Raw genomic sequence first — 15593 nt, 5'->3', positions numbered from 1 at the left:
CTTTTGGATACCACAACTTCAAAGAAATTATTATCTTTCTGTTGCAAATGTATCATCCGCTTGTTTATACAGATAATGAAGTCATTCCCTATAACCCGGGCACCAAGCTCAAAGCACTGTGGCTGCTAAATAAATATATTTTTGGCAAGTGAATGACTGAATGTGAATGAAGAAACAATGAACAAAAAACAGAATCTGCTGCCAGGAAGCTACATGTAAGAGTAATCCAAACACTTATTTTATATTCAGCTGTACGGCCATCTTTTCTCTCTCGTCTTTTGCCTTCTTTGTTGGTTGAATCTTTCCTATTTCCCCCTCTTTTCCAGTATGCATACACTGAAAAAAATACTTCAGCAGAACATTTATCATGTTCTCCATTCTAATAATCTGTCAGACTCTTAAACACCGACAATTCAGAAGTATCCTATGAAAATTTGTATGGTTTTGCCCATTTACCATATAAAAGAAACTATTCCATTAAAATGAAATTACTCACCATAGAAAAGCCTCTTTTCTTTTCCCAGAGGTAGCTCTCAAAACTGGGCAGATAAAACTGACTAATCTTGCATCTAGCTGTGACTCCATCATTCTTTACTTGAAAGAACTAATGTTCTTCTCTCTTCAGTCTTACTTATAAGAAAACAGGAAAGAAAAGAAGAGAGAGAAAGACAGGGTAGGACTTACTTAGACTCAGAAAACAGGAGCAATGAGAAGTAATGAGGACCATAAGAGCTACATTTGGGAATAGAAACAAGGAGTTCTCCATGAAAATAATACATAGCATGTTCTGGTTCCTCTGCGTTATGAGATTCCTCTTCAAATGTCTTCTTGTAAGTGGGCAATAAACGTATCAGCAAAATAATAAAGAACAAAAGTGTTTGGGAAATAGCACGATCAAATATGAATGCATTATCTTCAGAATTTTGGATCACAACTTTCTTAAGCCAACCAAAAAAAGGGGTGGTGGTGGTTATACTATACATTAGTATAAAAATGAAAAAAATGCATTAACTTAAAAAAGAAAAAGGGAAAAAAGTAGACAAATACACTTCCAGAAAAATCATTAAAGAAAAATGAATTTTTAAAAAATTCTAGATGCTTAAGGTATGCTGAGCTAGAGTTCCACACATTTCTGACATTAGAATCTACCTCTGTAAAACCGCTGACATCCCGGGGACTCGTACAAACCACATCCCAGCTGCTGACACCAGCTGGCTGGTGGCACCTCACCAGAAACAGCTGTCAGGGTGCGCACAGACATGGGTCACAACTGAACTTGGCGGACACCCAGTCACTTTTCTAGACAAACCCAAAATAAACTCACCCTGCACGAAAAATGACCTCAGTACAGTTGGTGAAAAGATACCCCCTACCACTCAATATACAGAATAATCATGCCCCAATGTTAGTTAGTCTTGTGAAAACCAGTGAAGAGTCATGTTTTATACAAATCCTACACATTTTATGCCAACAGAGAAACCAAATCCACTGCAGATTAGATAGATAAATACAGAACAAAGTGATTTGCAAAAGGCAGTTCACTGTTTCAAGAAAAAGTTAAAGAAAAGAACTGCAATGAACTGAAAACAAACAGAATTATTTCTGTAGCAAACTTTTTAATGCACAAAAATTTAGAAGAAATTAATTTTTCCTTCTGGTAATAGCTCGGAGATTGGGGCACACTGCACACCGCCAGCTCTAGTATGCTCCCACCGGGATGGTTCACAAGATGACACTATACAAAGAGAGGAGGAAACTCCAGGAGTAAATTTAGGTGCCCTAATAAAAGAGGAAAGCCTAACCTCACCAGGAAAGCAAGAAAATACCAAAGAGTACAAAATTTACAAGCTTGTTCATTCAATGAAAAAACTCGGGAGTAGACTACTTTGGGGGTGGGGGGGAAGGAACAAATAAACAGCCCTGAATGAGCTGCAAGAGGCTCAAAAGGAAGTTTACAAAGGCTGGAGGGGCCTAGGAAAATGGAGATAGAGGCTTATTCTGGTATGAGATTTACCTTAAGCTTACAGGCATGATACAGAGAAAAACTCTGAGAAAGAAGATCTATTGATCACACAAAAAAGCTTGTTATTTAACCTACCAAAGCAGTTTGAAAACACTCCCACTTAATCAGTAAAAGAAGCAGTTATATTAAGCAAACTCTTAAACAATCCCAAGCAATTCTCTATAAAAGTCTCCTTTTAATGACATATAATGTTCACTAAACACTGGGAACAAAATTAAGTGTCTTGACAAACTGAGTAAGACATACATCTCAAGTTACAAGCAATAGTAATTTTTTAAACTCAGATGAGGCAAGAATGAGACAAAAGAGTCTTTGTTCTAATAAAAGCAGCCAGGGTATCCTCATGTCAAACAGATGCTGGGGAAAACTAGAAAATAAGCCCTCAAAAAGCACACGAAGTGACAAGACTCAGTGCGATCTGTTACTTGTTCATTAGCCAACTACTGTCTTTAGGATATGAACCCCCTCTCCGCCCCAAAGGAAGAGAAGTACCTTCCACCACAGGAGAAATCCAACTAACACGCGCAGCTCACGCACCCCAGCTGGAGAGCTGAGACGACTTCTGAAGATGACACAATCAGAGTCTAGCCCAGGATATCACTATAGATTTTAGGCTTAAATCTCAAGATACCTAAACTGTTCTAAAATCTAAAACTTATTTCATTAAGTATTAAAACCACAAACATCAAAGACTCGCCATCCTCTAATTTATCCGTTTTAAAGCAGATTGTAAACCCACATGGTCAAGCACTTAAATCGCACCTAAGTTTTCTTAGGTGCATGCTTAAAAATCTTCCCTGAAAAATGTATGCCTTTTTAAACAATTTCTTTTCTTTAAACATGACCATATATTGATTTTCTTTTTTTAAAAAAAAACTTATTTAGCATGTCTAAAACAAACTTTTGAAAAAACAATTTAATAAGATCCCAGAGGTCTGTATGTAAGGTAAAACGGCCGAAGGGTTTTCAAGGAGCAGTAACACTGAATACACTCCCTTCACTCTCACAGCACGTTGGCTGGGAGTTTGCTTCTGAGACTGCGGTTGCCTGCGCAGAAAGAGTAATTAGCAAACTAGCTGGATAATTCTAATACACCTATAGACAACCTCAAAGGGGACATACCTCCCTGGAAAGCTTGTGTCAGGAGAAATGGTATGATTCACAATAAAACCAAAATGGAACAAATTTTTCAATCTCCTTGTGTTCCATATTTGTAAGGCCAAAGTGAATGATAAGATTCACTGATTTAAAAGAATATATTGTCTTAACATACATAACCAGTGTGGATCTCATCACAAGTAGATGTCTTTAGTAGCCAGCCAGTGCACATAAAAGATTACTGGCTGCATTAAAGAAAAAAGATACAGAACTTAAAGGTTAAGCTTTGGAAAGAATACCAAAATGAGAGAGCAGAAAAACCTAAGAAAGTTATCCTCGATATTGGGACAGACTACCATAGCCGGATGCTAGTTGTCTACTTAAAAAATCAAATTTCGGGACTGTTCAGGATACCTGCTTACTGCAAAGGATTGAAGAGCGTAGCTTCCTTCTAAAGAACGAGCTTGATTTTTTAAAAGAAGCCAAAATTGTATCATATTCTAAAAGGTCTTCATTAATTTTCAAAAATGTAAAAAAATTATAGTCTCTCTTATTTCTTTTAAAATTAGGTTAATTTAGGAAATGAGAAAACAGAATAGAAAAATAGAAGAGCAGAAGGGAAGAAGTCTGATTCAATCTCTCTACTGACCTCTCGAGAGAAATCAGACTGAAGAGAAGAGAGCACCTTTAATATCTTCACCGGCTGGGGTATCACAGCAGAAGCAGGACTAGTCAGTTTTTATCGACTTGGGGGTATGAGAAAATACCCAGTTGTGCTGAGGGAATAAGCAAGAGGAAACAGATCACATTTCAATAGAAAGTGGCATTTAATTAATATATACACATAAGTACTTCTCTAGCCCTTTTGTGCAATGGGTGTGGGTGGAGCTAACATCATTCCTGTGTGTGAATGCACAAGAAAAATATGAAGGCCGAAGTGCTGAATTACATACCAGGCAAAGAATGGATGAAGGCCCAGACATCATCAACTGTCCATATAGAGGGCTCTGTTTGTGCAACTGGTAGCAAGTCATTGTTCTCAGGCATTTTCCTAATTCTCACATCCCGAAGCTCACGCTCTCTTTCCCGCTCACTCTGCCTTCGCAGACGTGTTGTCATAGCAGATGGCACAGGGTCTTCATGAGAGGCCAAGTCTTCTTCTGCAGATGGATAAGTAATTGGAAGCTGGAAAATGTAGTACAAGTAAAATACAGCATTGCACTTTCCTTGCATTACTGAAAAGGGTATTGTACATTGAAGCAAGGTTTCTACAGACCTGCCTAAGGATATGTTCTCTCGCTGCCCCATCAGGGCCACTTGGACGACGGCCACGATGCCCAAGACTTTGATTATCAGGCTTACGATTCCAACGACTGAGTGCAAATTTTTTAGAACAGCTAACATTGTACCTAAGAAATTCAAGTAAGAAAAAACATTAAATGATATATGGGACACACTATTCAGTAGTTAATTATGACTTTAAAGTGAATTTGTGAATCAGTAAGTGTCATATACTTCATTAAGATCTGTAATACTTCAGAGAGTACCATAGTGTTCAGTGGATTTATTTATGCCAACAGTCAAAAACTGTCCTCTTATATATCTGACTAATTCAGTTCTCAATCTAATACTGGACAAGTATTGATCTTTTCTCCTAATAACAGCGTAACAGCGTAACTTTCTGCAAAATAGAGGACAGCTGATTTTTACAGCAGCAAAATAATTCAAAGTTCCAGGAGAAAAAGAAGTTATGAGTTAACTATTTAGATGTTCATCCAAACTGTTATTTTCTCAAGTAATAATTTCTAAAGAGGGATTAATAACAATAAGTTAACACAGAAGAGAAAGAGAAAATCTCAAATGGCTAGCAAAAGATTTATTAAAAAATATTACTGAAATCAAAGACTGAAAATGTAAAGCTGAGATTTCAAAGTTATACAAGGAATTCATAGTTTTCACTCTTCAGGGAATTTAAAAATTCGTAATTCTTTAAAACTGACTGAAAGATTCTTATTTTATCAAAACAGACTGCCTAGTATATTCAAATAACCTTAATAAGGCATAATGACAGCTTAAAAGAGTCCTGTGCCATTTATTGGGGTGCAAGGCCCTAGAACAGAGGCCAGGGAGCTTTCCCTATAAAGAGCCAGAGAATAAAAATGTTAGGCTTTGTGGGCCATTAAATCTCTACCACACCCAGCCAACTTTACGATTTTAACATGAAAGCAGTCATAGGCCACAATGAATGAGCATAGATGTGTTTCAATAAAGCTTTATTTAGTAACACTAAAATTTGAATTTCCCGTAATTTTCATGAGTCACAAAAATATTATTCTTTTGATGTTTTTCAACCACCCCCAAGTTTAAAAACCATCCTTGGCTCAGGGGCCATACAAACATAGGTTACAGGAATGACTCACCTGGGCAGTTTGCCCATCCCATCCCCAGATAGAAAGAGTAAAAACAAATCAAGAAACAAATTTCTAAAAATCTATAGAAAGGCTAAGAAAAACATATGCAATTCCTTTTTAAAAAAATCCTCACCTGAGGATTTTAGGAAGGGGATGGAGAAAAAGAGACAGATAGATAGCTATTAGGTTGCCTCTTGCATGCACCCTGACGGGATCAAACTTCCAACCTAAGTATGTGCCCTGATAGGGATCGAACCCACAACCTTCTGGTGTACAGGATGACACCCTAATCAATTGAGTCACCTGACCAGGGCTGCAGTTCTTCTTTTCTAAACACATATAAAATTGCCATTGTAATTTCTTACTTTCAAAACTCTCTGTGCTAAGATTTTTCAGAAGAATGACAAGCATTAATCCCAATTAACTTTGCTATTGATAACTGTTCTAGGACCAATATACAGATACCAAAATAAAATTTCCTCATGTCCATTTTATGAAAATATCAAATGGAAGTAAGGAGCACTGTAAGAATGACTAGGCTTTCCCCCTGATGGTCACCTCATTTGACCCTAAAACAATTTAACAAGCTCCTGCTGTGTTCATTATGCTCCTCCACAAGCTCAGCTCTGTCAGTTTCTGATTTCCATTTTTATCAACTGAAACAACTTCTTTCCCCACTGCCTGAAGAGCAGAAAAGAGATACTGAGTTTACATTTGCCATTCAGTCCCTAGAGACTTACATCTCCACGACAGTCACAGAAACAGCAGCAGTTCCTCCTTTACACAATTTATCCTCCTCTCGTTGTTGTATTGCCCTACATTAGGATCCCTAACCTTCTAAAGAGGCTCACCTAAAGGTATACAAATGTGGCAACTCAGCAATTATCTCTGGGAGAAGAATGATGACAGCACTAATTAGAAGCTATGAAGTATTTCTAAAAAGGCAAAAAGTTTAAAATATTCGGGAAGGTAGTCCTTTCCCCTTAGAGTTTATGATTATTCAGAATCATGAAGCCACTGTTCCTTCTCGTGGTACACATAAATGGGAGATCTGCCAAGTTCAACAGGAGTTACATAATTTAATTAGGGTTACTGACAACACAAAAGAATGTCTGGGGACCCCTGGTCAAGACAGCGGCGTAGGCAGACATGGACGACTCTTCGCACAACCACATCGAAATTACAACTAAAATACAGAACCACCATCACGCAGAACCATCAGAAATTGAGTTGACTAGAAGTCTGACAACTATGGAATTAAAGGAACCACATCCATCCAGACTGGCAGGAGGAGCACAGATGTGGAATGGGCTGGTCACCACCACCCCTCCTCCCCGCACACACACGGTGGATAAAAATTCAGGAAGAATACCTCGGAGGTGAGGAGTCCAGCCCCACACCAAGTCCCCCAGCCCTGGGTTCCTGTGCTAGGAAGATAAGAGTCTACAACTTCTGGCTGTAAAAACCAGCAGGGATTGAGTCAGTGGAAGAAACTGCTGGACCACCAAGCAGTTCCTCTTAAAGAACCCACGCATGGACTCACCTACTCGGACTCACTCCCTCTGAGCTCCAGCACTGGAGTAGCAGCTTGAAAGGCACCAGTGGTATACAGGGGTATACAGCGGTACACAGGGACATAGTATAGGCATCAAGTGGAACAGAGGCCAATGTCCCTCGTTTGAACGCTCACCCCACAGAGCCAGCAGGTTGGTGCCATTATCTGACACTCCACCAACCTGGCTGACACTACTTGACCCGCCTGGGAGATCCCCAGAGATCCCCAGAGACCTCACCCCTCCCAACTCGCAAGCCCACCCAAGCTGCTTTTCCATATGAATGGCTTGTCTTGGCTCATGCTTTACAACTTCCTAAATCCTCTCGAACAAACAACAACTGGCTTCAGTGAGCCCCAGGCCTGGCACTAGCAGCAGACAGCCTAGATTCACAGCTTGGCTTTGCCTGGGAATCTCCAACCCCAGCACAAGTAGCAGCCATCTCAGACTGCTTTATAGCTCAGGAAGGGTAAACCGGGCAAAACACAGGCAGGACAGAAAACCTATCTGTGAGCGTGGTCCTATGCACCGACCTTGCTTCCCACTGGCCTTTCTAAGTAAGGGCTGGGCTACATTCCCCATGGTATGCAGACAGGTTCTCTATACGTCAGCAGCATAAAAAAGACCCAGTCAGAAATGAAGGATACACTAATGAAATAAAGAAGAATTTACATGGAAATAACAGTAGACTGGATGAAGCCAAGAATCAAATCAATGATTTGGAGCATAAGGAAGCAATAAACAACCAATCAGAACAACAAGAAGAAAAAAACAATCCAAAAAATGAGGATAGTATATAATCGGCCTCTGGGACAACTTCAAGAGGTCCCACATTCACAAGAGGTGCCAGAAGGAGAAGGTGAAGAGGAAGAAATTGGCAATCTATTTGAAAAAATAATGTAAGAAAAATTCCCTAATTTGGTGAAGGAAATAGACATGCAAGTCCAGGAAGCAGAGAGTCCCAAATAAGATAGATGCAAAGAGGCCCAGTCCAAGACACATCATAATTAAAATGCCAAAAGTGAAAGGTACACAAAGAATCTTAAAAGCAGCAAGAGAAAAGAAGTTAGTTACCTACAGGGGGTCCCCATAAGACTGTTGGCTGATTTCTCAAAATAAACTTTGCAGGCTAGAAGGGATTGGCAAGAAATACTCAAAGTCATGATAAGCAGGGTCCTGCAGCCCAGACTGTCCTACCCAGAAAAGCTGTCATTTAGAATCAAAGAACAAATAAAAGAGCTTCCCAGACAAGAAAAAACTAAATGAGCTCATCATCACCAAACCATTACTGCATGAAATGTTAAAAGGACTTATTTAAGAAGAAAATAAAAACCCTGAACAATAAAATGGCAAAAAATACAAATCTACTGACAATTGAATCTAAAAAACAAACTAAGCAAACAGGAAGAACAGAGACAGAATCATGGATACAGAGAGCATTTTGCTGGTTGCCAGATAAGAGGGGAATGTGGGGGATGGGTAAAGAGGTGAGGGGGTTAACAAGCACAAACAGGTAGTCATGGAATAGCCATGGGCATGTAAAGTACAGTGTAGGAAATGGAGTAGCCAAAGAACACATATGCATGACCCATGGACATGAACCATGGTTGAGGGATTGCCTGAGGGAGTGGGGGGTGTTGGGTGGAAGGGGGGCAAAGAGGGAAAAATCAGGACAATTCTAATAGCATAAACAATAAAATGTAATTTTAACATTTTAATGAATAACAAATTGACAACTGAGAAATCAATGAACCCATATTGGGAGGAAAATATTTCTATTATTTATTTAATTGTACAATACTTATACTAAGTTTTATTGAGTATATTTTAGTGGTACCATACTATTAAATAGTATGTTCATGCATGAAATTCCCTAGATGAGTAAAATTAAGGTCTTAAACTCTTTGGAACAGAGAACAAACTTCAAAATAATCAGTGTGTGCATACACTTCACCTTTAGTGGTAAATATCAATATTTGGGTTTATTATATTGATATAAACAAAAAGCCAGATATTTCTCCCGCAAATGGGTTTATTTTAGAACAAGTAATTGCAACACAGTACATGCAACCATGATAAGCCATGAAGAGTCAGACACTCCTTTCCTTCTGCTCTTCTATTTCTTCAATGAAGGAAATGAAACTGTTATATGTAGGAGAAAAGTAAGCTGAGAAGGTTATTACAAAGATTCCCTGTAGTGCCTTGTGATCAACACAGGGTGTGAGAGCGCCCCCTTCTGGCCTCTCTACTTCACTTTAAATGAGATTCTAGTTGATGAATTTTTTACCATTATCAGAATCAGGGGGATTTTCGAAATGTAAACTAAAGTTGAGACTAGATCAATGAAGATACTAAACATTCCTTTTTGTTATCAATACCATTTACCTGTAATATTATTAGTAAAAATGTAGATTTAAAAAAGAGATATCCTGATAATATAACAATGTGGAGAACACGCTACAGCTGTCCTATTTAGAAACCCAAAATTAATAGTATATGGTTAAAACAAAGAAAACACTTTAAACAAAGTAAATCCAGGTATTTCAATATTAACAAAAAATCAGGTGATAAAACAAAACCTGTTTTTGACATCTTGAGGATTAGTAGTCTGTCCATGGGAAGGATTCTCCTAAGCACATTCTCAGCACCAGGAGATGGCCACTTCAATATTAGTTATGCTGTAAAACTAATTGTGTTATGCAAATGTAATTTTCAAAGAGCAAAATTTAATAACTAAATAACAAAGTAGCTCCACATAATGTCTATTTGATATTATTTCTTTATACTATAATCTCTAGTTTTGACTATTGGTACACTCTATAAGTTTTTTGGTTTTGTTACAGTGGTTGCTGGTTTGTGCTTTAGGAAATTCGAAATAACATAAATACCTTTTGGCACATGACATAGTGCAGAATCGCTTTGACCGCAGAAATTCATTAGCATATCCCATCTTCCCACAGAATTCACACTTGAGCAACTCACTGTCCATTTCTTCTAATGTCTCTAAAAAAGATGAAAACAAAGGGAAAAACTTCCAAAAATTTAATTCTGGCAACTGTTTGTTAAGCCTCTATTTTGGTTGAATGCTGCTTGTTCAGACCCTCCAGGAAACTTAAAGGAATGAGCTTTGAACTTTTCAATCCATAGCCAGTTTGGCAGGGCAAATCCTGCAAAAACAATCACCTCCACCAAAATTCCTGCTCTCTCCTGAATAAAAATTTTACGGAGTTCTCTCTATATACATAAGTAATATACTTTAAAGGTCTGTTATGCTAAGAATCCAACATATCTAAAATGTGCAAATAAATTCATTTGCATTTCAAGAGAAATGAAGATGAATAAGACAAAGACACGACCCTGCAGCAGGAACCCTTTCAAAAGGCACCTTGTGGGATATGAACTTCGTTGCACTGTGCTGTGGAGCTACATAGCAGACAATACTTAATCCTAACTGGAGAGAATAAGGATGATTTCAAAAGAAGGTAAAATTTTGATATGTCTGATTTTAGAGGAGCACGTAAAACCATGAACATTCTCAAAGATCCATAGTGTATAATATGTCAAGACGTATGTATCTAATTATATGACACTCCCTACACTACACTCTCCTTTAGTTATATCATATTAAAACAATAATAACTTAGATTAATCTTTAAAATCACAGTTTTGTAATTTCTAACTTCTGCTTTTTACAAGGAATGCTCTCTATTAAGTTAGAATGTCCTTCCTCCACCTCAATATTCATAACTTTCTTTGAGCCACACTATCTAAATCCTCAAGTATTCAGCAGCAGTTATCTGTGGGCAAGCAACTTAATGTTCATGGACCCACAGTTTTCTCATCTGTAAAATGTAGTTAATAATGCTTTTCCAAAGAATTGCAGTGAAGACTATGTGAGTGCCCAACTGGTGGTAGGCATAGAAAAGTGAGAGTTCCATTTCCTATTTTCCACAAAAGAACTAACAGCACCAAGAATTGTAAGTGCTTAGGAAATACTTCACGAAAACTTAAATTCTTAGATTCACCATACTTTTCCATTTTCTTGCATCCTCAAAATTCCTAAAGCTTCTAGTTGTGAGCTCCAGATGTGCTTTTTTCCTATGTTATTCATTAACCATGACTTACTAAGATGAAGAAAGGGACTCTGAAATGTAGCCCTGGATAACATGTACTTAATAAGCTTAAACACTCAGATTATCTTAGTACTATTGCAGAAGCAAGTTTTAAAGTGCTAAATCACGTGAAGATAGCAGGAACTACTAAAAACAAAATAGTGTGAAATATTTGAAGTTCCAAGGGACATCCAAATAGGAGGTCTGTCCAGAAAAAGTCTATCCATTGTTAATATAATAAGAATGGTTCACACAACTTCGATGTAACCTGGCAGACACGGAGAATGCACTGGAATGCACATGTGTGAACAATGATGACTTCACTGTACTATCAGTGGGGGCGGTAGATGCCACTGAGTGAGCATGTGTACTGTGTGGCTGTCACATTCAAAGTGACTGGGCGAGCAGAGCAACAAATCTGCATCAAGGTTTGCATTAAGCTTAATTAAACATTACTCCACAGAAACCATTCGTGTGATTCAGAAGGCTGCAGCTACGGGCAACTGGTGATTGGCAGCTTTATCATGACAACATGCCCGCTGTCATGCAGAGTTGTCATCGCATGTCATTGCATGTCATCGCTGTCATCGCATGTCATGCAGAGTTTTTTGGCGAAACATCAAATCACCCAGGTGACTCAGCCCCTGCACAACCCAGATTTGGTGCCCTGCAACTTCTGGGTTTTCCCAAAACTAAAGTCACCTTTGAAAGGGAAGAGATTCCAGACCATCCATAAGATTCAGGAAAATACAACAGGACAGCTAATGGAGACTGGGAAAATTGTGTGAGGTCCCAAGATGCCCATGTTGAAGGGGACTGAGGGGTCACTGTCCTATGTTTCTTGTATCTTGTTTCTTGTCCTACAACGTTTTCTTGTATCTTGTATCTTCTTCAATAAATGTCTTCATTTTTTCATATTGCATGGATGGATACCTTCTGGACCTCCTATACTGTCAATGCCTGATCGAATCATAAACTAGCAAGTGATCATTTTATGGAAATTCTCAAGACTGCCTTCATAAGAAAAAGGCATATATTTAGCAGCAATGAGGAAGAAATAGTTTTGAAACAAGTAAAATAAAAACTGCTCCTTTCACTGACCTAAAGAAGGCTTTCACACAACTGTGGCAAAAACATCATGTTCCTGGGACCTTATGTCCTAACTTCCAGGAGTGTTGTTTTTACTCTGTAATGCTTGTAATTTGATCTAACCTTGAAGAGCCTGTACTGGAGACTCTTTTACTCAACCGCGACTGCCACCAATCCAGCCCCAAAGGGTATATTCCTCAAGGTGTTCTATTTCCAGACTATACTGACAGATTTGTTTCAATAGTTTTTATTAATTAACAGACAATATGCAGCAGCTGATAACAGAGTATCATATTTTTCCATGTATAATGTACCCCCATGTATAATGTGCTGCCACATTTCTGTGTGCAATATACATGGAACTGACACGCCCATTATTATACCCATGGTACATACTCATTATACCCATGTATAAGGCGCATTCTTATATTTTCCTCAAAAACTGGGGCAAAAAAGTAGGCATTATACATGGCAAAATATGGTACCTTAAAAAGGAGAAGGAAATGTTTGTGTTGGTGATAGAGGGGAGATCCCAAACAGGTATGATCTAAGGATTAATATCCTAACAAAAAGAAATCATCAGATTTATTTCTCATAAAGAAGAGAAGAATACAGATCCCCAAATCCTTGCTCTAATGTTTGATCAGAATTTAACAAATTTGGTAATTTACCAAGGCTACTTCTTCACATATGCGAACAAAAACTACAGCACCAAATGAATCAAAAAACTGCTGCTTTAGCTCATAAAGACTGGACTCTGTGGCAGAGACAGCTGATATTCTCCAATATTCACTCTTCACTTTTCTCCCGTGATGACAAAACCCTAATTTTTAGCTAGGAATGTGACCACTGAGAATAAACAGCAATTTCTGCCCCAGGTGTGGTCAATTTCTGACCAACAGCATTTGAATGGAAATGCTTGCAAGTTCCCTTTCCCCCACCTCACTGATTAGAATGTGATGGTGAAGATTAGCTATCCTGGAAATAAGAACAACATTCTAGGCACTGCAGAGCCATAGGTGCCCACACCAGGGAGCCCTACCTAGACTGCTTCCCTTTGGGCTGCATCACAGAAAATTATACTTCCATCTTATTTAATCAAATATTATTCTGGGTCTCTAATGAAGAGTTCAAACAAATATCTTAACTAATAAAGGTCTCCAATTTTGTAAGAGAAGGTGTTACTTTATTTTTCCTGAAGATTTGAGATCACTTGAGGATCAGCAGCCAAAAAAGAAGGCAATGAGGCAGAAACCATTAGCGTGATGACTTACCAGAAAAGACCTAAGATATTTTGGTAGCCATAGTCTACCAGTTGGAGATTCTGGCTAAGAAACCAGTCCAAAGAGAAACAGTTTATTCTTCAAAATGAGAATAACCCTCACATTAGATTCTTTCTGAATACTGAATGAAACTGTATATACTACTAAAACCAAAGCCACTAAATAAGCGACCTCACCATCTAACCGCATAGCACTTCCCATAAATATTAATGGACACAGTAATAGAAACACTTCATAAAATTACACTGATAAATTAAATTATGAAGTATTTAAATTTTGGCACATTTTATGTAAAAATATGTTCAGTATTACACAGATTAATCACCTTTTAATTATATATACTTAACATGTAGCACTGTGTAAACTTAAGGTGTACATGTTAATTCGATACACTTATATAATTGCTGTTGTAGCAGTATTTACCACCTCTATAACATTACATAATTATTCTTTTTAGTTGTTGGGATCATTAAATTTTACTTTCTTAGCAAGTTTGATGACTGTAGCACAATATTGTTGTCTATATCTATCATATCTCCACGGCTTATTTACTATTCGTTGGTTAATCATCTTTAAATCTTCCTTTTCCTTACTCTGGAACGTTACCCTGCTAAACTACCTTTCGCCTTGTCCTGCATCAGGTCTCCTCTTCCTCACTGTGACTGCAAGTATCAACTGCATGCCAAACCTCTAATTCATCCTATAAATGACAAGTATAGTTTCCAAAATCACTCTTGTCATATCACCTGCCTAAAAATCTTCAGTAACCATCTTCTTTTTTATAAAAAGATTGTATTTATTTATTTTAGACAGAGGGAAAGGGAGGAAGAAAGAGAGGGAGAGAAATCAATGTGTGACTGCCTCTCACATGCCCACTACTAGGGACCTGGCCCACAACCTAGGCATGTGCCCTGACTGGGAATCCAACCCGCAACCCTTTGGTTTGCAGGCTGGCAGACAATCCACTGAGCCACACCAGCCAAGAAAGTAACCATCCACTTAACAAGGTAACTCTTTTGGCTTTAGTCAAATATCCAAGGTACTCTAGAATCTAACAGTCTTACTTCCTACTACACTTCTCTAACCCCGCCCTCGCTCTTCACTGCCTCCTCCTGAATTACCAATCACTTAAGCATCCTTTGGGCATTTATTCATGATGTTCTAACCTGAAGGAGGTCTTCCTGTTTGTTACACTAAATCTGTCCTCTAGCATTCAAGACCCAGGTCAGATTCCATCTCTATAAAAAAGTCACCAAGCTAGCAATAATCTCACCCAGTTTTAAAGTCTCAAATTCTTACTGTCTACATAACTAGTTTAAAAGCTACCACATGTTGTTCTGTAGTTATCTTCCTGTTAGGGAGATTTGCTAGCTTCTACCAGATCAAAAGATTCTCTTAGGTTCTAGCACAGGAGCATATGTTCTATGTTTACTCTATACAAACCGTGGATATCATGAAATATGCTGTGAAGCTTCCTAAGCAGTTTCCTATTTTCTCCAATGTGTACACATAGGAGAACAATATGTATGCTTTATAGCCTGGAACTTTCATATATACACTTCCTGTAGATATAGACAAGGAAAAAATCCCTGCCCATTCATTTTACTTCTCTTCACCTCATATGAAAAATTTTTTCAGATAAAATAGTATGTTCTGCAATGTAACTAAAAGCAAGTATTCAGGAAATCAGGCTCCTAATAGCAAAAGGTAAAACACAGGCATTGTTTGGATCCTGATTTGAACAAAATAACTATGAAAGAACATTATACAACTGATACCATTAAAAAACTGGGGAAATATGAATATGGACCAAGTACTAAAGGACACCGAAGAATTATTATTGACGTTATTTTGTGTGATAGTGTTATAGTTATAAAGAAAATGTACAGTTTTTAGACATGCACACTAAAGTATGTATCAGTAAAATAAAATAAGGACTATGTTTTTTTTAAAACAGAAATAAATGAAGAAAAGGGAAAGAGAAAAGCAAGAGAGAGAGAGAGAGAGAGAGAATGGGAGCTGGA

The 15593-nt window shown here is 38.0% G+C and overlaps 1 protein-coding gene across 13 annotated transcripts in view; it reads right to left on the bottom strand.

Annotated features, from left to right (window-relative positions):
* The window catches only part of PHC3 (polyhomeotic homolog 3), a 74281-nt gene that overhangs the window by 6555 nt on the left and 52133 nt on the right, over positions 1 to 15593 (bottom strand). For 9 of the 13 annotated variants that reach the window (XM_037046542.1, XM_037046547.1, XM_037046546.1 and 6 more), the window contains 3 exons: positions 9974 to 10088; positions 4398 to 4530; positions 4075 to 4306 (listed from right to left, as the gene is read on the bottom strand). In XM_037046542.1, coding sequence (XP_036902437.1) covers positions 4075 to 4306; positions 4398 to 4530; positions 9974 to 10088 — 480 coding nt within the window. Of the gene's footprint in view, positions 1 to 3770; positions 3898 to 4074; positions 4307 to 4397; positions 4531 to 9261; positions 9772 to 9973; positions 10089 to 15593 lie in introns of those variants that run through there. The other 4 variants (XR_005066560.1, XM_037046552.1, XM_037046553.1 and 1 more) reach the window with 4 other exon arrangements.

Source organism: Sturnira hondurensis, unplaced genomic scaffold, assembly GCF_014824575.4.
Source record: "Sturnira hondurensis isolate 20B ecotype Veracruz unplaced genomic scaffold, ASM1482457v3 Scaffold0005279, whole genome shotgun sequence".
Taxonomy (NCBI): domain Eukaryota; kingdom Metazoa; phylum Chordata; class Mammalia; order Chiroptera; family Phyllostomidae; genus Sturnira; species Sturnira hondurensis.
This window is presented reverse-complemented; position numbering and strand designations above follow the sequence as displayed.